At 48.1% G+C, this 25,549-nt stretch overlaps 1 protein-coding gene across 3 annotated transcripts in view; it reads left to right on the top strand.

The window, feature by feature from the left end:
* The window catches only part of GLP2R (glucagon like peptide 2 receptor), a 43,407-nt gene extending 18,934 nt beyond the window's left edge, over positions 1–24,473 (top strand). For 2 of the 3 annotated variants that reach the window (XM_032322240.1, XM_032322238.1), the window contains exons 6-13: positions 897–1,050; positions 2,730–2,889; positions 3,873–3,933; positions 4,342–4,411; positions 9,477–9,565; positions 15,813–15,951; positions 22,127–22,168; positions 22,872–24,473. In XM_032322240.1, coding sequence (XP_032178131.1) covers positions 897–1,050; positions 2,730–2,889; positions 3,873–3,933; positions 4,342–4,411; positions 9,477–9,565; positions 15,813–15,951; positions 22,127–22,168; positions 22,872–23,210 — 1,054 coding nt within the window. In that variant the 3' untranslated portion in view covers positions 23,211–24,473. The remainder of the gene's footprint in view (positions 1–896; positions 1,051–2,729; positions 2,890–3,872; positions 3,934–4,341; positions 4,412–9,476; positions 9,566–15,812; positions 15,952–22,126; positions 22,169–22,871) is intronic. The other variant, XM_032322239.1, reaches the window with a different exon arrangement.
* The last annotated feature ends 1,076 nt before the right edge of the window (positions 24,474–25,549 follow it).

Here is a 25,549-nt window from a genome sequence, read left to right on the forward strand (position 1 = left end):
GCAGTGGGCGAATTCCACAGCCTGTACCCATTGCTGTCCACAACCTCCTTCAGTCACCTTCCCAAAGTCCCAGGAGCAAGCCTGGAGAGAGTAGCTGTCCAACACTAGAAGTTACTTTAGCTAAGCCTAGGGGTTGACCAGATGTCCATTTTGTCTCATGTGCTAGAAATTAAGATCAAGTCCTTGCCTTCGAGTGGCACCCAATCCAATTAGGGAGAAAGATGCATAAATAATAAAACACAAGACCTGCCTTGGGTACTGTTCAGAAATTTAAAAAGTAACAATAGCTCTAAAACCAGGCAGATTTGTGCTGTACTGGGGGCACAGGCAGAACTGTGAGGGCACAGTGATGGAAAAGGTCCCTTTTGGCTAGAGAGACAGAGGACACAGAGTTTTACACCAGCCAGTACAAAAGAAGAACCTACAGAAGGCTTCAGGTAGGTGAGGAGGAGGCGATAAAAGCTGACATTGTCTGGATATGTACAATGTGTAGGTACTGTGTGAGTACTTTGCACCAGTCAAGTGACTGGTACCCCTGCAATCCTTGAGGTAAGCGCTCTTGTACTGATAGATAGTAGAAACTTGGAGAGTGCTGCTTCGGCCTCAGAGTTTCTGGGTTTCAGCTCCACCACTTCCTTCTCTAGGACTTTGGAGAGCTGATTTAACACTTCTGCCTCAGTTTCTCAATTTTTACTCAATGTGTAACTGTTATCGCCATTTTCCAAATGAGGGAAATAAGGCACCAGAGAAAATCACATAACCCAGCTGTACCGCTCTGGAGTCTACATTATCAACACCTGCCCTCCAGTGATAGATGCACAGGTGTTTCAGGCACACACCTGTTGGTCTGAACCATTCTTTCCTGAGGGAAGACACCTGGTTTTCTCCCTGCACAGAAAACTCCACTGCACGCGCAACTACATCCACATGAACTTGTTTGCTTCTTTCATCCTGAGAGCCCTAGCTGTGCTGGTGAAGGATGCCATTGTCTACAACTCTTACTCCAGGAGGCCCAACAGTGACAAAGAGTGGGTGTCCTACGTGTCGGAGGTATGCCCTTCCCTACCATAGCCTCTCACCTGGTAGATGAGTCCTGGGAACGTGGGGAGGGAATGTGAAGCTTGGAAGAGGAAGAGGAAGATAGAGAGGTGTCAAAGGACTTCTGGAGAAACATTATCTGACTTAAACCCAAACCTCTAAAACCAAACCAAAAAACCCCCCAAGCCTCCCAAGAGTGGGGCAAGTAAAGGAAATCATCATGGAAGGGTCCACCACAGGGTGCTGTGTGTCCTTGCGTGGGAAACCTCTTCATCCGTGAACCAAACAACTGAACCAGATCAGCTTTATTGCCATTGTTATTATTATTATTATTATTATTATTGTTATTATTATTACTATTTTTAAAGCAGCAAAGCTTTTCCACATTGAAATCTGTTTCTGTTGGGATGCTTTTTCTTTTATCTTGTTTATAATGATTGTAGTCCCCTCTGGAATAAATCCAACTAGGTTCTGATATATTACTCTTTTTCCAATATTGCTGGATTCCTTAGCTGATGCTGTGTTTTGGTTAGCTTTCCCTCATCTGCACCTGTGAGTTAAGTTTCTTTTCTTATGATAAAAAAGATAAAGTGTATGCTGACCTCTTAAGACAAATCAGACTTGTTATCTCTTTCTCTATTCTCTGGAAGAATTTAAGATGGGTATTTTTCTTTCTTAAACATTTGACAGATCACTCCAGTGAAGCCATTTGGGCTCAGAATTTTCTTTATTGGAAGGCTTTTAGTTATAGACTAGTTTCAACTCATATTCAGATTTTCTATTTCTTCTTATGTCAGCTTTAGTGGCTTGTGTTTTTCTAGGAATTTGTGTGCTTCAATTAACTCTTCAAAATTCTTGTCATACCATTGTTCATAGTTTCTTAAGAACTTTTTAGGGTCTGTTGCAACTCTGGTGGTATTTCTTTTTGCTTCCCTGATATTGATTATTTATACTTTCACTCTCTTTTCTCCCTTTTTGATCATCCTTGCCAGATGTTTTATGGCTTTACTAGACTTTCCCTAGATGAAATTTTGGCATTTTTGATTCTCTTTATTTTATGTTGTCTCTTTCATTAATTTCTGCTTTTATCTTTATGCTTTCCTGCCATGTCCTTTCTTTAGGTAAAGTTTGCTCTCTTTCTCTGACATAATACGACAATTGATTATCGGCCTTTTTCCTTTTTTAATTAAGTCATGTAGGGTTATATGTTTTGCTCTGGATATGTTATTAGCTACATACCACACATTTTGATGTGCAATACTTTCTTTTCATTTGGTTCAGAAATAAGTTCTAATTTTTATCATTACTTCTTTGTTTGATTCATGGGTTATTTAGAAATTTATTTCCTTCTTTCCAATCATATGATTTTTTTAGTTGGTTTCTAGCTGAGTTGAACTAAGATCAAAGAGCATACCTTTCAGTGTTTCCTTCAGGGAAACTGCTGCTGATGCATTCTCCCTGTTTCTGTTTGTCTGCAAATATATAAAATGTCAGGGAAGAGGCTGGGCTTGGAAACATACAGGAAGCCCTCCCTCCCATTTTATACTGTCTCCAGCCTGTCTGAGATGTTCAGCCAATTCCGGGGCCGAGGTGGGGTAGAGGGACGGCTGTGCATGGGGAGGCCCTTCTCCGTCCTCTTGGGCCCACACAAGAACACCTGGCCTCACCCTCGGATGCTCTGTCCTCTGCAGATCTCTGCCTCCTGCCGCTCAGCCCAGGTCCTGCTGCATTACTTCGTGGGCGCCAATTACTCATGGTTGCTGGTCGAAGGCCTTTACCTCCACACACTGCTGGAGCCCACAGTGCTCTCAGAGAGGCGGCTGTGGCCCAGATACATGCTGGTGGGTTGGGGTGAGTGACCTGTACCCTCAGCCTCCTCTCCTAGGGGCCCATCGGAACATGGGAGCCTGAGAGAGCCTTTGGTTTCCCAATTGGGGGAGCATCTAGGACAGAGAACTCTCCAGTGGCAAGATACTGAAGTAAGTGGAGTGTGTGCATACGTGCAGTTACACACAAGCAATGTGGACCCAATGCATATGTTAAAAAATCGACAAGGTTTTTGATAGACTCCGTTGCCCCTCCTCCTGCTCTGTCCCCAACTCTAGCGATCTGCTTAGGTTGCTGTAGCAAAATCCCATAGACCGCATGGCTTAACCAACAGACATTTACTTCTTGCAGTTATGGAGACTTGGAAGTTTGAGATTGGAGTTCTGGTGAGGGGTCTTCCTGGCTGCAGATAGCTGCCTTCGGACTGTAGCCTCATATGGTAGAGAGAGAGAGAAAGAGAAAGCAGGCTCTCTGGTCTGTTCCTCTGTGGGCCCTAATCCCATCATGAAGACCACCACTTCCCCTTCCAAACCTAGTTACCTCCAAAGACCCCACCCCCAATTATCATCACATCAGGGGTTAGGTCTTCAACATGGGGTGGGGGACGGGGGAACACAACATTCCATCTGTAGTGCCAGTGGAGCCTTCAAGACGGGGTCTGGAACCCCTGTGGCCACGGACTCTTGGAGAATGTGAGGCTGCAGGATTCAGAAGAAATATGGATGACCTACAATTGGGGAGATTTGAGTTAATGTCTTGGATTTACTCCGAGCTGCTTTGCAACATGTGGCAAGTGTTTTCTCCTCTCTGCTTCCTGGTTGGTCTCAGAGTGAAACAACAGATGGGCTCTGTGTCCCCCAGGTCTCTCCAGCCCTCGGCCTGCAATTCAATGATATTTGGGCTCTTACAAGTTTTACCAGATGCTTGTGGCCCATCAGGCTGCGGTGGGAGGCAGGCAGGTTTGACCAACCAGCCCCTAATTACATTTCCATTTTTTTTCCTCCCAGCCTTCCCAGTGCTGTTTGTGGTACCCTGGAGTATGGCCCGTGCACAGCTGGAGAACACAGGGTAGGAAATTCACCTGCCCTCACACTTCCATGGTCCAGTAGTTTCCAGATATGCCCCGTGCAAGGATTTATACCATTTCCCCAAAGAGAATATCCACTCCCTTCCCTTTTTGGCCATCTAGAATATACTTAGAAATGCAGATAAAATAATCAAAGATCTTTTTTGTAGTCATGAGTTTTAGCTTGGTTACACAGCCAATTAGCATCAGATTAGCTCAAATTAACACAAAAAGGTCCCCGCAGAGGTGAGCAGTGACCCTCAGCCTGTAAAGATATGGGGACAACATTGGTTCTTGTGTCACTGTTCACAGTAGGGTGGCAAGCAGGAAGCCTCCTTCTTCCAGAAGGCACCAGGCTGTTGATTCAACCTTGTCTCTGCCTTGAGTCTTCTCCTGCCCCTTTGCCGCAGGTGCTGGGGAACCAACAAGAGTAAGAAAATCTGGTGGATCATCAGAGGACCCATGCTGCTTTGTGTAATGGTAAGGACCATCCCGCTCCTGCCTTTTCCTCGCTGGGCTTGGCAGCTGTGGGCGACCCTCTCCCTTTCCCTTACCACCCACCCGAATTCTCTGACTCAGCATGAACTTTGGGTCAGTTCTCTTGAAAAGGAGTCGCCGGGTTCCGAGTAGGATGTGCTAAATGAGAAGGAACAAGTTAGAGGCTTCTCCTTGTTCAGGTTTGGGACTCAAATGCAGGGTTCAACTACACACTTCCTTCTCTCTGGGTCCTCAGACTGTGTGTAGACTGGCCCAGGGACCCTTAATGGTGGCCCTGGGGATGTGAGTGCCTTTGGTTACCCACAAGCCCAGGGATAGCAAAGTTACTGGCTTGGATGTTGACCCCATTAGCATTAGTAAGGGAACCTCGTCAGAAGAGAAAAACAGGGTCGATGCTACCCAAAGCTGGGATAGGGATTCGTCAAGAGATACTGCTCTTCCAAGACCCAGAGGGGGAAGGACCTGGGCCCCAGGTCCCCGTGGCCCCAGAATTTTACAGCTGGGGTTGGACTGCTTGATCGAGAGTCACAGAGCTCTTTGAGATGATACTGAGAGATGAAGTGTGCCAAAGGGGTTCAGGACTAAGAGGGAAAAGCATCCTTGGAAATTGAGGGGGACACTGCAAGTGTGAAGGTGCCCTTGATGATTCTGAGGCCGGTGTCACATCTAGGCTGAGCGGTGACACGCGTGCTGCCGTCACTCCACCCACCCCAAGGGAGAGCCGAGTCCTGAGCTCTGCCCTGCCCCTCCCCCATGTCACTGCTTCATAATCCAGTCCTCTGCCTGCTGTGACCCCAGCACCCCCCACTGGTGGGCACCCCTGCCACCGCCTGTGACCTGTGTTGAGCGTCTTCTACATGCCAGCACCATCTAAGTCCCTGATGTGTCTTACCCCATTTGTGGGTAGGTGCCATTATTATGTTTCCTTGACTCACAAGGACACCGAGACGATGGAAAGAGACTTAGCCTCAAGTCCCAGTAAGTGGGGGCGCTGCATCTCAGCCCAAAGGGTCTGACTGGGGGCACCAGCCCTTGTAACCACAGCTCGGTGCTCCTGACCCCCCGATCTTTATTGCCTCCTTCCCAAATGCATGATACAGACCTGTCACCCATGAGTACCTCTCCTCGGACACTGCTGAGATTGGCACCCTCTCCCTAGGCTGTCTTATCCCCCCGGCTGCTGTCCTCACACTCTCCCGCCAGGAGGTAGAATGGTCAGAGCCTTCTTGTGTCCTTCCCAGATCCCCTACAGACTTCTGCTATGGTCCCAGCAATGCTTCACGACGCGTATCTGTCCAAAAGCTGTCTGTGGCCACAGTAAGCCCCAGGTTCTGTTCATCCCGGCAGTGTGCCCGAGCAGACGGCAGCTCGGCATGAGTGCCTGTGACCCACACTTCCCAGCCCTGGAAGGTTCCCGCTAATCAGGCAGGAGGGAAGCCAGCAGGCCCTCACTGGGATAGAGCTCCGGCTTGGCACAGCAGGAACCCTTGTGCTCAACCTGCCGCGTTCTAGAAGCAGCTCTAATGGTAGGCGTTTTAGTCCACAGCAGGCCAGATGAGGAGGGAATGGGAGTAGGTAAAGTTTAGAGATAGAAGAAGCCAACTTCTGAGCCCTCTACCATGTTAGCAATCACCTCTGCCAGCCTGTAGACCCAGATCTAAACACAGGAGCTGAGGTACCACGGAAGTGTCCCCAAGAACATTATATAGGATCAGGCATTCTGCAGCACCTAAGACGTGGAAGGGAGGCTTATATATTTGGGGTCCTAAGCACCCCTCCCCCATTCTGATTACGGAATCTAAGAGGAGCTGGCTGCGTTCTTGAAAATTTTCCTCATTCAGCCCCTTTTTCCTGTTTGGGCACGAATGGAGAACAGCACCAGCCAAATAGGCCTGCTGACTCCTGTCTTGTGAGACGCGTAGATGAACACCGGTTCACCCAGGCCGGTGTTTCATTCCGTGGCATCGAAGAAGGGCCTCCGCCATATGGCCCATTGGTTGATGCCCATTTTCTCATGTCCGGTCCCTGGGAGACACAAAGAACGACAAAACCACATGCTCCTCATCACAACTCTCCATTTCCTAGGATTCAGTCCCGACTGAAATTAATTTGCTGAAATATGCTCCTTTCCCCGGTTATACTTATTTTGTAAGCAAAATGCCTGAGTTCAACAAATCACTAAGCCAAGGACACAACGTTTTCTCTTTGTGATGAAAAGCAGATACCCCATTAAAGAAATAAATTACATGGTTGCGCTTAGTTTGTATTTAAGTGTTCTGTTACTAAATATTCTTTGGCTGGGATGCTCCATCATTCCTGCTGGCTGGTGGATGGGATAAATGGTCTCTTGCCCAAAAGTGCAGATGGTTAGTTTCGAGCCCTGATTCTCCTGGGGCCAATAAGGCAAGTCGCAGGAGGTCCACACTGGATTCTGCAACTTGTGTTTCAATCTGTGGTTCAAGGTTTTTTTTTTTTTCCCCAGGCGGGGGCATTCGTATCGTGCTGGCTCAATGTTTGTAGAGACTTTACTCCATGAATTGTTACCCAGTCACCGTCTCTACTGGCTATTTCCTCATTGCACAGAGACATTCTTAAGTCATTTCCATTTTATTATTTTTTTTAGTTTTTAAAATTTTTTAGATTAATTTATTTATTTGACAGAGAAAGATCACAAGTAGGCAGAGAGCCAGGCAGAGAGAGGTGGAAGCAGGCTCCCCGCTGAGCAGAGAGCCTGATGCGGGGCTCAATCTCAGGACCCTAAGATCATGACCTGAGCTGGAGGTAGAGGCTTAACCCACTGAGCCACCCAGGCACCCCAGTCATTTCTGTTTTAAAAACAACTGTAACCCCCAACATCTTCCACCCTTGCACATAAAAGAGGGGAGACACTATCCCCATTCTGCAGCCCTTGTCAATTACTGTTCTATCATTCTGCTTCTTGGACAGATACGTGTGATGAAGCATTGCTGGGACCGTAGCAGAAGTCTGTACGGGATCTGGGAAGGACACAAGGAGGCTCTGACCATTCTACCTCCTGGGGGGAGTGTCTGGGGACAGCCAGACTTCAATGTGGCCTACACTGGCTGTCTCCCTCTTCACGTCTGGCTCACAAAAGAAAGCATTGCAGTCTGGCTTGTGCTCCCTCCTGCGAACTGCCCCTTTTCTCAGCTCCTTGTTGCTAAATGCAATCTTAGTTCGCTTAAATTCCATGTAACATTTACCTTCTTGAATTCCTACAGCCGGGAGCTCCCCGGATACCACTCCCTTGTGGTTTGCTCCAGTTGTCCTGGCTACTCTTTCTGAATCTCTTTCACTGCCTCCATTTCCACCACCTTTCCCTTCATTAGAGGGTGAGTTCCTAACCTTTCTTTTCTCCCTGTCTACCTACCCTTTCTGGACAACCTCGCCCTCTCCAATGCTGGCTCTGTGCTCCAGCCGGGACCCCTCTGCTGAGATCCAGACATAATGATCTCACTGCCTTGGGACATCTTTTGTGTCCAAAATAACTAGATTTCTCCCTCCTCCCTCTGCACAGCTCTCCCTCCGCCATCCACCCCCAGCCAATGACAGGACCGCACATTTGAGATCTACTGAGAAGCTTTGGGTCACCTCTGACCTCACATCCCGCCACTAACAAAGGCCATTTGACTCAAACCCCTTGTAAGTTTCAAGTGGATCTTGTACTCCCCATCACCGATGCCCCACAGCTGTGGCTTCTCCTCGCCTCTCTATCCTTCCTCCCTGGGAACTATGAACTGCTCCCAAACCAGTCTCCCCTACTCTGGTTTTGCCTTCATCCAATCCATACGCCCCATGAGCTTTCTGAAGTGCAGAAATGCAGATCCGATCGGGTAACTCACCTGCCTGAGAGTCATCACTGGCTCTCCATTGCTTTCAGAAGGAAACATAAACTCGTCTCTGCGAGCGTGAAAGACTCTGCAGGAGCTGGTTCTCCCCGCCCTCTCCCCCACTCCAGTCTTACTCTTCACAGATCTTGTTCTCATTCTCCAAGCCCTAGCTGCACTCAACCACTTGCCATTCTACCTCTCCAAGAGCCTCATGATATCTCCTGTGGTCATTGTCAAGGTGTTGGCCAAAGCTGTGGCCATCCAGTAGCTTGACTGGGGCTGGAGAACCAGCTTCCCAGGTGGCCCAAACACTTGGCTGACAAGTGGTGCTGGTTGTTGGTAGAAGGACTCATGTCTTCCTGGTAGGTCTTTCCAGCTGCTTGAATGTCCTCACGTGGCTGTGGCTTTCCCCAGAGAGAGAGAGAAAGAGAGAACCAGGTGGATGCCATCTTTTTGAGGCCCTAACCTCAGAAGTCACATAGCCTCATTTCCACCATATTCTTTTCATTAGATGCACATAGCTAAGCCTAGCTCACATCCCAGAGGGAAGGGGGAAGTTAGGCTCTGTCCTTCAAAGGGGATGGTGTTGAAGAATTTGCAGACCTATTTAAACATTTCTATCAAGGATATAATTTCTGTCAAGGCCGACAACAAAGGGTGGAACTGTCCCAGCCCATGACAGCCCATTCCATGACTGTGGAATATAGTCTAGGGAGAAGAGAACTTGTGCTTTCCAATAAACTCCATGGCAGCTACAGGACTCAACTTTGACACCCATAGGGCTGGAGTTATTTACAGAAGGGAGGCCGTTTAAGTGAAGAACAGGTTCTTTTCTGGTAAAGCTGTATTTAGTACCAGCTCAGTCACCTACTAGCTGTGCAACCTTGGGAACTGTACTTCTCTCTTCCATGTCTCTGTTTTCTCATTGTATCATGACATAAAAATAGTGTGACTTCTTCAGAGCATTAATGGGGAGTATTAAATAAAAATAAAGTGTGGATGTATTGAGATAGCCTCAGGAAGATTAGGGATGACCATGAGCACATACTTCCTGAATGGCCAACTGCCACATCTCCCCTGGTTTACAGGGACAAGGATCCGATGGTCAGGCTCAGGGTGACCTTGATATTCATAACCATCATTTATGGTTGGTGGAGTGGAGCCCGTCATTTATTTACCCATATCTGCTTTTTTCTAAGGTCAATTTCTTCATCTTCCTGAAAATCGTCAAGCTTCTCATTTCTAAGCTCAAAGCCCATCAAATGTGCTTCAGAGATTATAAGTACAGGTGAGTGTCCTGGGGTGAGCATCTGATGGTCTAAGGTGGTTTTGACCCCTTCAGCTGTGCTGGTTAATGGTCTGGGAGGAGGGGCATGAGCTGCATCTGTATGTCTGTCTCCTAAGACAAGAGCATCAAGAAGGGAACCTCTGAAAAAGGTGTCTTGGGATCATGTGGGGCTTTGGCCACTGGCACAGACCTTCTGGCCCCATGGAAGTGAAGGGAGTGGTCTGTCAAGGGTACACACATTCCCCGTAGCAGGAAACTTAAAATGCCCCTAAGAATGAGTGGTTGAGCCGCTTGATTGACCCAAAAGAGTGGTTCTAAGCATAAGGATTTTAGCCCACCTGGCAGGCCACAGGCAGAGGTGGAAGGGAGGATGGGTGGCGCTCTGTTGCTCTCTCACTGAAATCGGGCCTGACCCAGGTGTGCTGGAAAGGTAGGTTTTCCCTTTATCTAACAAACTTTTAATGAACACCTGCCATGTGCCTGGTACTATGCTTGGAATGAAAGATATTATGCAGACTCTGTCTGTAAGGAGCACACATCCCAACTCCCCAAAACTAGTATTCTTGGTGTGAATGCATGTCGAGAGGGCTGATGCTGGTCACGGCCTCAGATCCTCTGAGTGACCTTGGGCAAGTCACTGGGCCTCCCTAGGCCTGATTTCTGGGTGTGTAAAATGGGAATGGCACAGGGGACCATCTCATGCTTGTTATGAAGACCAAAGAAGTTCATCAATGTGGTTTCTCAGTGTAATCATATGTAATGAGTGGTGTTTGCCCAGAATCCAGACCCCAAATCCTATCTGCCTAAAACCCTTCTTCCAGGAGATCCCAAAGGATAAACACGCATGGTCCAGCACTGGCAAATATATGCTATAATTGGCCCAAATATTTTTGCAAACACCCCTGTCCCCAAGGCACTTGGGCTGGCTTGGACAACACAGAGCCACGCCGACTTTCTTGGCGCCTCTTGTGGAGACTCTAAGTGGCTCAAAGCTTCTTTGGCCCTTCTCCCAAGGCTCAGCCTCTAACTGCTCTCTTAGGGTGGGAGTCCAAAACCGTAGTCAGAACTACTCTAGCCCTCCCATGGTGGGTCCGCTCAGGAGACGCAGGGGCATCTGGGAAACCAAACAGAGGGCAGCACTCCCAGAGACACAAACAGGGAGCCCACAAATCCTAAGATGCCACTTTCCGTGCAGACTGAGAGCCTGCACCCTGCTATTTTCTGCCCTTCCCCCGCCCCCAAGGCCACCATGTACCAATGGGGCTTTCCCCATGCTCCAGACCCACAGCACCCCTCTAGTAGCTTTCCATTCCAGCTGCTTGTAAGGATCATCCGACAGTCAGCCGAAAGCTCAGACTCCCGAGGCCCTCCACTGGGTATTCAGACTCAGTAAGTGTGGAACGGAGCCCGCCACATGGACTTCTTATAGACTTCCCCCAAGATATTCTAATACACAGAGTGTGGGACCACTGGCTGAGTCACATGCTCTAGTGAAATAAATGGCATTTTCCACTTGAGCCATGGCAGCTGTGTTTCTAAGCAGCCTCAGTATCCCCTCCTGCAGGATCTCCTTTGGAGTTACCCAAGATGGTGGTTTCCAAACTTTCCTGATCATGCATCTTTTTCAGTAGAGAAATTCTGAGCACGCCCCTCATCGTATATATACACGATCTGTTGAACTGATATAGACATTATAAAATACAATAAAAAATAGAAAATTACAGAGGATAGATAAAAAATCAACACATAGAACTTTGATTATCTTTCCTTATTGTATTTTCTTCTAATGCCAAATGGATTGTTTTGCATAGATAGCTCCAAAGTGTGCATACCTCACTGGGGACAGTGATCTAGGGAAGCATAAATCAAGATACTGGGGGGACTTTCACAGCTGAGCAATGATTCAGGACAGCTGTTTTGGGGGAAGAAGGAATAATTTGTCTGATATATAAAACCTATCGGGAAAGGTTCTTTTTCTCTTTCTGCACCCTTGTTCAAGGATAAAGCTTGGAAAGAGGAACCTGGGTGCATGGCCCACCTTGAGGCCTCCCTGGGTAAAACACCTCATTTTGGCCAGTTTGCCATCACCTGGGGACAGAGCTGGGGACTTATCAGTGTTCCCAAGTGGCTGAGACTTTGGAGGGCTGACTAATGTCAGTTAAACTCACAAGAGACTGATGTATAAACCAGACTGTACAATTGTTCATTCTTTGAGGCTGTGAAAGTCTGGGGTGGGGCGAGGTTTCCTTCCAGTGCCTGCACTCTTAGCACACTTGGCAACAAAGAATTCAGAAACTCAAAGCAGTCACCAGAATGTTGCTGGCGATCACGTCCTCACTGTAGAGAGGTTGGTATGAAAGATCATTGACCATGAGAAACACCACTTCCCTATCTATAATGCCACCTGCCTGGTGAAAGCAGGATTCATTCCCCAGGGTATCCCTGGGGCTGCTTCTTTGTGACCCCCCCCATTTTGGTTGGCATCTGTTTTCTGTTGATTTACCCTTTCTCCAGAGTATAGTACAATGGATTAGCTTATGCTTATTAATTAGAAAAAATGGGGCCCTGTCTCTAAGGACACACCAGGCCACTTTATTTTCCTGCCCATGCTGGCAAATCCTACAGCATCGATGAGTGCATTTGCCTATTTTTCTCTGCAAGCAGTGCTAACACTCACATTTCTACGTTTTGTCACCCTAGTGGGTCACCTGCCCACCCCCCCCCCCCCAATCAGCCCACCAGCTCACACTGCCCTCTTCCACCTCCTGGTCCCCTTCCGGTTCTGTTTTCCCTTGTCACCCCCTGCTAGGGTGAGGAGGAAGGGGTGACGGGGGCTGGTGCATTTTGTCCAAACTCTCGTAGAAACAGGTCTTGCCTCCCCCTCTCCCCGATTTTGAGGACTTGAAGAATGTAGCTCTCAAGATTTGGCCCCCTCTCCCGCGAGTCTATTTTAGGAAAGTTTAAATTAAATATATCTAGATCTTGCCAAAAAGGCAAGTCGCTAGGGGCCTGGAGAACCTCCTATAGTCCTAGGCCTGTCTCTGGGTTTCCGCCATTCCACCTGCCTGGCCCAGAGTGGGAGAGCCGCACCAGGCCCCTGAACGAGGACAGACAGAAACCGATGATGCTCCGTGTGGCGAGAGCTGGCTGTCCTTCGGGGCTCCCAGAACCCAGGCAGCTGTCCGCCTCCAGGACCAGTCTTAACATCCCATGTGGTGCATTGGGCAGAGCTCTAGATGAATCTATAAAGGAGAATAATTTCTTAGCTCGCTGAGCCCCAGAGCCCTTTCTGAAAAGACTCTCTGGTGGGCGACCAAAAACGAAAGACGTCACAAAGGGAAGGAAAATCGATCAAAGTCACTGAGGTTGTAAGCAACCTAAGGGCAAAGATGGCTTCTTTTTAATAACAGGGATGGCTAACTACTATCTATCATTCATCAGGCATCAGAAACCATTATTCTCAGCACTTGCCACCTATGATGTAATCTTTCCAATGACACTGTCCATTGTATTATCATTGATAACAATTTTTTAATTGTTTCAGCACTTCATATTATAGTATTAGTAGTATAATCCTCATCTTTACAGATGAGAGATTAAATAATTTGCCCAAAGCCCCATGGTGAGTAACTGCTGGTGCCAGGATTTGAACCCAGGCCCGGATATTGTTGCTATGCTCTACTGCCTTTGACTGCAGCCCCTTGTCTCCCACTGCACTGTCTCATGCTCCATAAATATTTGTTGGATTGCTGAATGACTGCCATAAACCAAACAATTTAAACAAACATAGATGAAAAATAAGCATAAATACAGTACATACGAGTAAACGGCCATAGATATTTATGGATTTTCCATCCGAACAAGGACACACATGGTGTTATGTCTAAGGAGAAGTTAGAATGAGATCAGGAATGGGGAATCCCTTCACATCCATCTGGAGAGCTGGAGGTTACGAAAATGGCCCAAAGCCTCCTCGAAAGATGGTCAGTCTTTAAAAAATAAATCATCCCACACTAAATGTGGGATTCTGGCACATGAAAAGGACATTCAGTGGGAAAATTGGTGAAATCCAAGTGGAATTGAGTACCATTATTCGTCACGTGCCAATATTGGCTTCTATGTCTTAACAAGCGTACCATGGTTATGCAAGATTTAACATTAGGGGAAACGGAGGAAAGCGTATGTGGGAACACTCCATACTCTGCTACTTTTCTGCAGATCCAAAATTATCCCCAAATAAAGTGCTTATTCAAACACATAATGTCATAGCATGGTCCCAAGAATTAATTGATGGTAAGATGTGGATCTGTATCTAAGTATGGAAGGATGTGTTGTTGAAATCCAGATAACCCAGAGCAAGGGTTGCAAACTCAGGCACTTGCAGAGGCCAAGCCAGAACACAAGGTGAGGTTTTTCGTTTCTGTGATAACCTTACACTTGAATGGCTCTCACGAATGTAAACACTTTCTCTTGCACACAGTTAAACCTTCCTGAAGGTGGTGCCCATGAGCTGCTGACATTCCTACCTCTTTAATTCCAGGGGTTCAGTGGTGATGGCAGGGGGGAGGGCAGTTGGTAGGCGCAAGGGAAGACTCCAAATCTGGCCCTTTAAGACAGTGATTCAGGCTAAAAAGTCATTAGGGATTAAACTCTTTTCCCCCCAGGGTGTATATACAAGACAGTAGCTTTGTTTGTACCCTGGGTATGAGTCACTTTTGCTAAAGCAGGTAGTTTTAAATTAAGAAGCAGCTCATGGGTGCCTGGGTGGCTCAGTGGGTTAAGCTGCTGCCTTCGGCTCAGGTCATGATCTCAGGGTCCTGGGATCGAGTCCCGCATCGGGCTCTCTGCTCAGCAGGGAGCCTGCTTCCCTCTCTCTCTCTCTCTCTGCCTGCCTCTCTGCCTACTTGTGATCTCTGTCTTTCAAATAAATAAATAAAATCTTTAAAAAAAAAAAAAAAAAAAAAAGAAGCAGCTCAATAGTAAAACAGCAGTCATTCCCAAATGCGGCTGCCTATCAGAATCCCATGGGGAACTCCTTAAAAATTCACATTCCCAGGACCCAGTAGCCCGAAGTTTTGACTCAGGAGGTTGACATTGGGGTCAAGGGAGCTAGCTAGCTATATCTATTTACTATCTTTTATTATCTATTATCTATCTATCATCCACCCATCCATCCATCTCACCAACTGTCTCTCCATCCATCCATCCATCCATCCATCCCTCCATCCATCCATCCCTCCATCTATCCATCCATCCATCCATCCATCCATCCATCCATCCATCCATCTATCCATCTGTCTCTCCATCCATCCATCCATCCATCTATCCATCCATCCATCCATTTCTCCCTCTATCTCTCCATCTATCTATCTGTCCATCCATCCATCTCTCTATCTTTCAATTTCTTTGTCTCTCTATTCATCTATCTATCATCTACCCATCTTTTTGAATTCCTTAAGGAAACCAAATGGTAAACTGTGTTTGGAACCACCGGTATGCGATATGGAATGTTTGTGCTCCAGTTGCGTACTTTGCATGTGGGTGGTACAAAGGAATGTTTGTCTTTTTTATGTAGAGTGTATACAACAACAAGCTTCCACACAGCACCTTTTATGAGGAGGATCAGTTTCTCATTTCCTGCAGCCCTTGCCGTTTTGGGGCTGAGGGGAAGCATGGGGACTCACGGTCGAGCTTGGCATGGAGCGTGCAGGGTGTGAGTGTGAAGTCACAAAACTCACTTCCAGTGGATTTGCCCCTTAGTGGTTATTTGACCCCAGACACATCATTTGTTTTCCCTTCCCAGGTTCAGTAAAGCACTGATATTGGAAGTCCTGAAAAGAGAAAAACCCTGCCAGCTGGATAATAGGAAATCTGTCAAACCCAGGAGGGGTGTAGTGTCCTAGGGTGACGTTCAGGCACATGGAAATCTATCCATCAGTCAAAACACTAAGATCTAGAGGCATCTCATAATCTATATGGGAGAATTCACCCATCCATTCATTATTTACTCATTCATTCACCCAATTCATGTTTTCTGGGCATCTGCCAAGAGTCAGGTGTAAGGGTACATCAGTAAACAAGACCACACTGGCCATTGAGGCATTCACTATGTCACCAAGGAGACAAACTGGAAGGTCAGCCATGCATCACGATGGTAAGAACTACAAGAAAGTCATGCACAGAAGAGCAGGAAACATCACCTATTCCCAATGTAGCCCTGGTGACAATTTTTGGTTGTCGTTTGCAGATTGGCAAAGTCAACACTGGTCCTCATTCCTCTGCTGGGTGTTCATGAGATTCTCTTCTCTTTCGTCACTGATGATCAAGTAGAAGGATTTTCAAAACTTATACGACTCTTCATTCAGCTGACTCTGAGCTCCTTCCATGTAAGTAGGCGTCTGAACCAGGATCCTTTTGCTTTGGAGAAACCCAAGTGCCCTTGACCCAGACAGGCTGAGAACTGAGAAAGCCCACAGATGGGAAAAAAGCTGTTGTGTCGGTGGGCTCTATGGCATTAAGGTCTTTGGCATGAGAAGGGTGTGTAGACCGAAAGGGTTGCCTTGATCCTGCCAGCATGACTCAGTGACTAAGAAGGGAAAAGTGGTCTGTTTCCTGGGCTGTAATAGTTGGTGTGACTCACAATCATATTAATGGTGAATGTCAACAAGAAGCCTTTTATTTTGTGCCTATTTTTGCTGGGTTCTCTGCAGGGCTTTGTGCACAGTGAACATTGTCTATGCTTCAGGTGACATATTTGGAACACAATACAACTTAGGAGGATCTAGTGTGTGGAGACCGGGAGCCTCTTGAAGCTTGACAGTTGTGTCAAGATGTGTGGAAGGGAGCTGGAACTAGAACCAGGAGGCCAGCTGTGGTTCCTTGACCTGGGTGTTTTGGTTATCCATTCCTTAAATAGTTATCCATGACTTAGTAGCTTATTCGATGACAATTTATATTATTCCTCCTTATTCTGGGGACCAGAAATTCAGGTGGGCATAGTAAGAATGGCTCACCTCTGCTCCACGTGATGCCTGCTGGAGTGGGAACTTCCAAGATGCGTCACTACTCTTACGTCTGAGGACTGAGCTGGGAAGGCTCACATGGCTGGGGCTGGCTGGAGTGGATTGATTTGGGTCAGATTTCTGGGGCTTCATGTCTTGCTGTCAGCTACATCCCTCAGCTCCGTACTGTCTTAGGGCCTCTCCCTTAGTCTTCTTCTGTCCTGCAGGGGAGCTCAACTTCTTACATGGCAGTTCAGAGGTCCCAAGAAAGCAGGAGCTTCCAGGCTGTCTAAATGCCTACACCTGAAACTCACACAGTGATACTTCTGCTGCATTCTAAAATTTAAAGCAAATCCCAAGGGTGCCTGGGTGGCTCAGTTAGTTAAGCATCTGACTCATGATTTCAGCTCAGGTCATGATCTCAGGGTTGTGACATTGAGCCCCGTATCAGGCCCCATGCTGCGTGTACAGCCTGCTTGAGATTCTCTCTCCCTCTTTCCACCCCCTCCCCCAAATTAAAGGAAATCCCAGACCTGGCCTGGACAGAAGGAGAGAACACACAAGGGGGAAAAAAACAAAACAAAACAAAACAAAAAAAACCCCAGGCTCAGTAGCAAAGGCCATGAATGCGAGAGACCACCACAAACAGTGTCAGCTACAGAGGCTCCATACAGTGGTAACCTTGGGGCTAATGATCTTAACATGCCAGGAATGGAGGAGAGAGACGCTTGGCCAATCCCCTCCCCGAAAAGCAGCAATAAAATCGCCCAGAATTGTCAACAACAATGACTTGAGGGCCCCGGAAACCAAAGTCATACAAAAGGTTGAGAAGAACTTATTTATTTATTCAAGAAACATGATTAAATCTGAGTAAGAACAGTGGGGTCTGTTGGTGTAGCCTGGAATGCCCTTGTCCAAACCTCTTCTCCATCAGTGAGGAAGTTCTAGTAAAAACTAGGAGCTTCACTGCAGAAAGGGGCTGACTTGATGTAGATCCATCAGAGAGCAGAAAAAGCCCACACCCCGGCCATTGTCAGACACAGTAGTGATCTCATTGGCAAAGAATCGAGGAATGAAAATGTCACAGCCTGAGATGGTGATCCTGGCGGGGCGGGGGTTGGGGTGATACAGCCTGGCAAGCTAGCCAGAAGTTTAACAAGGGGGATTTGAGGAATGAGACACCTGTCATGGACTGTGATCATCTCTCACATATCTCTCTGGTGGACTGGAGGTTTGTGTATACTGCAAGGTTGCTTGCACACTCAGGAGGGACCAGAGGAATAGCCACGCATCGCTGGCTAAACACAGGTTCCTGCACAAACACACCCCCCGGGAAACACAGGAGATGGAAAGTAAAAGCCACAGAAGATTTATAAGCTGTCTGAACTTGGAATGGGTCCCCGAAACCATGCACAGATCCATTGTCAAAGAGTCTGGAAGACTTACTGGTTTAAGGTGGGTTGAGCACAACTTCTGACCCATCATTGACTAATCGTTAAGCTATTATAAACAGGGGCGGGAATTCAGACTTAAACACAAAACCAAAAATTCTTGAAATGAGCACAGACAACAGTGACTGTGCACTGCAGGGGAGAAAAATTTCGCAGAGCTAGTGGCCCAGGCAAATTACTAAACAAACACCAGCAACCACCCAGGGACTGGGGAGTAGGGGATCGGATTGTAAAACGTCCGATTTTGAACAAGAAAAGAGAAAATTTATGAGCTATGCAGGGAAACAGAAAAGTGTGACCTATCGTTAGGAAAAAGAAAAGCGGTCAATTGAAAATCTCTGAGAGGTCTCTTGGCAAACAAAGTATTTCAAAGAAGCTATTATAAATATGCTCAGGAAGGCTTGGCGGGCTCAGCTGGTGGAGCATGTGACTCTCATCTCAAGGCTGAAAAGTCGGGCCCCTTGGTGGGTGTAGAGATTACTTTAAAATAAATTCTTAAAAAAATATATGTTCAGGGGCACCTGGGTGGCTCAGTGGGTTAAGTCTCTGCCTTCACCTCAGGTCATGATCTCAGGGTCCTGGGATCGAGCCCCACATCGGGCTCTCTGTTCAGCAGGGAGCCTCTGCCTCCTTGTGATCTCTGTCTGTCAAATAAATAAATAAAATCTTTAAAAAAATATGTTCAAAGGATGAAAGCAACCATCTTTAAGGAATCAAAGAAAAGTATGATGACAAAGCTTCATTGATTAGGAAATCTCAATACAGAGAGAGAAATTATAAAATAAGAACCAATCTGGGAAAATTCTGGAGTTGCAAAGTACAATAATGGAAATGAAAGACACCCGGCTGGCTCAGTCGGTGAAGCGTCTGCCTTCAGCTCAGGTCATGATCCCAGGGGTCCTGGGATTGATTCCCGTGTCTGGCTCCCTGCTCAGCTGGGAGCCTGCTTCTCCCTCTGCCTCTTCTGATCCCCCTGCTTGTGCTCATGCTCTCTCTTTCTCTCAGATAAATAAATAAAGTCTTAAAAAAAAGGGGGGGGGAAGTAATCAGCCTGTCAGACTCCCCTGAAAAGAGAGCTTATTTCCGTCCTCCCACTGATGGCTATGTGACAAACTACCCCGAAGCGTCATGCCTTAAAGCAGGAACCGTGTTGTTATCTTTAATGAGTCTATAAGCTGGACCACCCGGGCTCAGCTGGAGCAATACTTTTGATACCTGCAATTCTTGAATGGGGTTGCAAACATCTGAAAGCTCAAATGAGAACATCTTTGGGAACATCCCATCTTTGGGAACTTCCCAAATGACTCATTCCCATGGCTGGACATTGACCTAAGCTGTTGGCTGGGGCTCAGCTGAGGCACTCAATCACAGAATCTTGGTTCTCTTCCATGTGGCCTCTCCTTCTACCTTGGGTATCTCACAGCCTGGCAGTCGGAACCTCAGAGCCTCCCCGGACCAGTGTTCTAAGAGGGAAAAGATAGAAGCTTCCGACATTCTTACGGCACAGGCTGGCAAGTCGCAGAATGTCGCTTCCACCATGTCCTGGTAGAAGAAGTCACAAGGTCATCCCAGATTCATGGGGAGGGAAAACAAGGTCCACTGCTTCATGTGAGGGTAGCATTGCCTACAGGGAGGGGAGAGATCCCGGGGGTTATTTCTGGAGATTGCCGCCCCCACCCCGCCACCGCCCGCCATGCTGGATCCTTGGGTCCTGCAGCTAGAGCTCCGCCCACCACCATGCATCACAGAAGAACGTGAGGACCTAGGTTTTGCTCTGCAGACTGAGCAAGGAAACACACCGACAGAGCCCATGCATGGACAGAAGCTTCCTACCTTCTCAGCACCCCTGCCCTGCTCCCCTTCATGCCACCAAGCCGAGGTGAGAGCATGCATAGGCAGAAGCGTGGGAGCATATCCGGTGAGTCATATCTCAGTGCATCAGCAGGAATTGGCACGGACCCCAGGCTGCCTCTCCTTGCTGCTTGGACGCTCCTCCTCTCTTCCAAGTGCTTAGAGAATTTCACTGTCAAGGGATCTTTGGAGAAGACTGCCAAGGAGGTGGTGACAGAGGAAGTGAAAGCCACCTGTTTGGTGGGACCACTCCCTTCACACTCCCTCTATCTAGAATCAGCATTACCCAGACTCCAGGAGCCTCCTAAAACAGTGAACCAAGAACCCAAAGGAGTAAAAAAAAGCCCATTTGTGATGTGGAATCCTCTCTTAGCCAACTCATTAGTGGGGATCCTGACACATGAGGGCTACTCCTTCCACTCTCTACTCCTTTGCCCAGAGGCAAAGAGAACCCACACTTCTGATGGTCCATGAAGGCTGGGAACCTCCAGTGAGACTGTCTGTGTGACAGTGGTAAACCCACACCACCGTGCCCCCGTTCAGGAGCTTTCACCATGGAATAATGGATGCATAAGAGAAAGAAAACCCTGTGCTGGTGGCACACCATGGGACTGATGTCGGGATAGCCAGCTTGCAAGATCCCAAGCTTCCATTAGAGCAGAAGAATTTCCCCCCAGGACAACATGGAACTCCTTTACAATTTCAACTCCTTTCCCAGTACCAAACCTCCCTCACTGGCCACAGGGGGTGAGAGAAACGTGATCAAGAGAGACGGGAGAGTCAGCCTGCCCTGTGACCTTCACTCTTCAGTTGGAAATGTGTCCTTTCCTTGTGAGTCCTGGCATTTCACGAAGTTCCTCCCACAGACACTCAAGTGCTTGGGTCCTGCACACATATGGAGCCCCAGTACCTTAGACACACAGCCCAGGGGCCACAGATGCTTGCATCACGGGGGATGTTGTGGCACACGGGTTAGCACAGCTGGGTATCACATCTGGAAGCAGAGGAGTCAGGAAACATTGGAAGACAAACATTGGCTAGAGCAGCTTTGATTCCAGACTCCTGGCAGTTAATAGTGCATCCACAAAAATCTTCCCACATCAAGAAGAGTATCCCCCTACTTCAACTTCCCCAACACAGGTGTTTTGCAAATGGAAATGGATAAAGATGCCAGGTTTGCGGGGGCAGGGAGGGACAGCTAAGAACCCAAGTTGACCAATAATAACGATATAATTCTGGGGCCACGAAGAATATAATCAGCTCACAGCTCACAGTGACTGTAGAGGCTTCCAAAAATTGAGTGGTCAGGAAAGACCTCTCTTTGAGGGGATGTTTGAGCTAAGTAAGACCTGGATTTTGAGAAGCCAGTTAGGCAGAGATGTAAGGGAAGAATTGTCCAGAAGGCAGCATGAAGGGACCTCAGTAAGCAATGAATTGTGCTACTTAGTCTCCAACATGGCCCCCAAGGATCTTCACCTCCTGGTACTCATGGCCCTGTGGAGTCCCAGCTGACACGGACTAGGGTTGACCTGCGTGACTGCTGAAGTATTGTGGACATGAAGGTGTGTGGCTTTTGGCCAGCTCATCAAGGTTCTAGCTTATACCTAGCTTCCTTGGATCACCTGCTCTGGGGGAAGCCAGCTCCCATGTCCCCAGACACTCACACAGCCCTGTGGGGGAGACTGAGGCCTCCCACCACCAATCAGCACCAATGTGGCAGGCATGGGAGCCATCTTGGAGGCAAGTCAAGCCTTCAGAACACGGACGCTCCAGCCAGCGTCTTGTCTGCAATGTGAACTCAAATTGGTCCTGCTTGAGTCCCATGCCCATTTGGGCTGATTGTGCTGGTGATGGCCATCTTTGGACATGGGGACCATGACTGACAGCCCTGCTAGAAGCCCAGGGAGTAGGGCAAGATCAGCTCCCAAAAGGAAAGGATGCAATTCAAGCAAAAATTTAGCCAGTGCTCACTATGGACCTGTAGAAACGGGACAGTGTCTTGTACAGTATTGGATAATTGGATGACGAATATAGGGTCTTTGGGATTTAATGATCATTAACCGATAAACATCTGAGCAAGCACCTTGCTTGGTGCTTGGTGGGGATCAAAGTCAGAAGACATCCCGGTGAAGTCCAAGTTAATGTAACCAGTGTGACCAACTCTAGTTCGCGCTAGCAATGTCATTGCCTGCCTGTTCCCCAGGGCTGCTAGGACGGGGCGGGCCTTTGCCTCATGCCACCTCCTCCTTTCCTTGCAGGGATTACTCGTGGCCCTGCAGTATTGCTTTGCCAATGGAGAGGTACGTCTCCGGAGCCACCCTCCAGGTCCCGGTGAGACTGGGGCTAGCATCCTGCTGCCCCTGGAGGTTTCTGGTTATGTGATGGGGGGGGTGTGTAGTGACTGGGGCAAATAGGCACTGTGACCCCCCAATAGGGAAAGCAGGAAGCAGCCCAGATGGCCTGGAGAAGGTGTTGGGATGCGTCAAAGGGTCTCAGAACCCAGCCCTAACCCTGCTGGGGACACCTGGAGAGCATTAAGTGTACCAGACGGACCCGCTTGAACTTTGGAGTCCAAAAATCTGGACTCTGGCTGTGTCTCACCCACTGTAGCTCTTTGGGCCTCAGTTTCCTTATCTGTAAAATGGGAATAATGGCTGTCCCTGCCGTATCGCGTGGCCTTGGGCTTGCAGGGCTCCTGGTGAGGGCCCAGGACCTGCTCACTATGGTGACTTCTGTTATTATGATTATTATTATGACCAGTTCTCTGCTCTCCTGGAAAGAGGCTTGAAAGGGAGAAGGCACGTGGCTTCCACCTGGCTTTAGGAGTGGGTGATATTTCCAACCCCCTTTCACCCACCAGAATGTTAACTTCCGGACAGCAAAACCCTCTTCTCTCCTGCTCACTGCTGCCACCCCTGTCTTCCGGCGGGGGGCGACCTGTCCACCAGGCAGGTGTCCCTTGCCTCCTGCAGCACAGTAACCTGCCCTCTTCTCCCTCCGCAGGTGAAGGCAGAGCTGCAGAAGCACTGGGTCCGCTTCCTGCTCGCCCGCCACTCGGGCTGCAGGGCCTGGGTCCTGGAGAAGAACTTCCGATTCCTGGGAAAATGTCCCAAGAAGCTGTCCCAGGCGGACGGCACGGGGACGCTCCAGAAGCTGCAGACCTCATCGAGCGGCGATGGGCAGCTCCTGCACCTGTCCGTGCACGGCCTCGGGGGGCGGGACGCCCGGGCCCCGCGGGGACACGCAGCCTGGCCAAGGGGCAGCAGCGTATCCGAGAGCAGCGAGGGGGACTTCACCCTGACCCACACCATGGAGGAGATTCTCGAAGAGAGTGAGATCTAGGCTGGAGGCCCACCGCCCCGGCTCTGCTCCCCGGTGGTAGGGGACGGTGCAGAGTCATCAGTCTCCCCCACGCACCATGCCCACTTTGGCAGGAAGTTCATGCCCAGGTGTCTCATGCTTCAGACCCGGCGTGGACGGTGCTCTGGAGGCTGAGCAGGGCCTGGGGGATTAGGGTCAGGCTGAGTGACTGAGACCGCACAGCCGGGGGCGAAGGAAAACCACAGAAAGAACATTCCAGGGAAACACGCGTTAACGCCTGGAAGTGTCGCTTTTAGAGTGTGCAAAATGCATGTGTGGGCGGGCGGGTCCGTTGCCATGGGACTAGATCCTGCCTTACATCAGCGGGAGGGGAAGGTAGGGTACTCACAAGTCTGGCTGCCAGGTTTAGCAGTTAAAATACATAATGCTCAATTACGTTGGCATTGCCGATACAAGAATAATCTTATTGTGGAAGTATTTCCTGTGGGGTATGCATTATCTGTAATTTGAATTAAGTCCTACGTGGGGGAATTTCACCTGGAAACTCCATGGTCAAGGACACGGCACTCCGGGGCAGGGACTAGCGTAAGGCAAGTGAGGAACTCGGTTTAGGTACCAGATTTAAAATAGCACCGGGAAAAAAAAAAACAAAACCCATTGTTGAGATAGGTAATATTTTTAACACATTTTAAACACTAAAATCCATAAAGCTGCTGCAGATGGGCCATTTCTAAAGATAACTTTTTATTAGGACAAGGCCAGGGTGAGGGTTAAGACCAGCGAGGTGAGCTCAGGCAAAGGCAGAGTCTGATCCTGACTTTATTGAAAATGTTGTTATCTCACCCATCATGGACTTCTGGGCGTGAATTTCTATTTTTTCGATGATTCTGCCAAAATATGATTTCTCTTGGTGATTGTGTGTTTTGGCCCTCTCCCCGCCCCGAGTCCCAGCTCTGTTTTCCCAAAGGAGAAACTGAAGCAGAAGCATTAGGCAAGTGCCTAACCAAACAAAGTTTTATTTCGGTGCCCAGGTTATCCCTCGTTAAATCATTAAAGAACGTGTCCTTCTAATTTTTCCTTGTTTGCAATGTCCCTGCCTTTTCCGGCCAGGTCCGTTAGCTCCTAGAGATCTAGGGTCTTGCTGTGTTCTTAGTCTGCATCCAGCATAACGGGTCCAGAGTCAGTGCTCAGCACACACTCGTCAGTGACACAGGACAGAGATGTCTTCGGGAACATCTGATGCTGTCCAGGGTCCATTACCTGGCCTCAGATAGGCGATGGAATTTTTTTTTTTTTTTACCCCCAAAGCATCTGTAAATATATAATATAATCCTCCCCACTCATCACTTGGTAAATGGGGGTGGCGTGCACACACACATAGAAACACACACTGCTTGCTCTTGTCTTGCTAAACATTAAAGTAACAAGTGTATTTAAGTTGGTTTGTATTGGATGATTCTTTGACACATGTTTTGCACTGCTGCTAAAGGTCTCTTTTGCCCTGGAGAACCTGGTGCGCTGTTCTCCAACAGGACTGGAAGAAAGGGCTGTGGCACTAAGCCTTTTTGGGGACAGAGAGGAGTAGGCAGAGGGGTAAGGGACAGAGGTCAGAGGTCAAAAGAGCAGGAAATAAATGTCTCCCCTCATCTCAACCACTGTCTCGATCATTCACTCCGCTTGTTGCTTTGAAGATCTGGCCTAGTGGGTCTCAATCCTGGCATGACAATCTCCTGAGGAACTTTCTAGAAACACTGACACCTAGGCCTGAGCCAGAGATTCTGAAGGAGCCTGAGCATTGGTATTTTTATAAACTCTTGAGTGATTCTATTCTTTTTTTTTTTAACTGTGGTAAAATAGATGTAACACAAAATTTTCCATTTTAACCATTTTTAAGTCTACAGTTCAGCGGCATTGAGTGCATCCACACTATTGCCCAACCATCTCCAGAACTTTTTCACCTTCCCAAACTGAAACTCTGTCCCCATTAAACACCAACACCCCATGTCCCCACCCCAGCCCCTTGCCACTGCCATTGTACTTCCTGTGATGACCCGAGACACATTAAATAAGCGGAATCACATAGTATTTGTTTTCTTGTGACCAGCTTATCTCCCTCAGAGCCGTGCTCTCAAGGTTCGTCTGTGTTGAAGCACATACTAGAACTTCCTTTCTATGGCAGAGTAATATTCCATCGTATGGATAAAATTTTCCATCCATTCACCAGTTGTTGGACATTTGGGTCACTTCCCCATTTTAGCTACTGTGAATAATGCCACTGTGAACAAGTGTGTGCAAAAGATTCTGTCTGAGCCAATGTTTTCAATTCTTAGGGAAAATAGATGTCTAGAAGGAGAACGGCT

The sequence above is a fragment of the Mustela erminea genome, chromosome 18 (assembly GCF_009829155.1).
Source record: "Mustela erminea isolate mMusErm1 chromosome 18, mMusErm1.Pri, whole genome shotgun sequence".
NCBI lineage: Eukaryota > Metazoa > Chordata > Mammalia > Carnivora > Mustelidae > Mustela > Mustela erminea.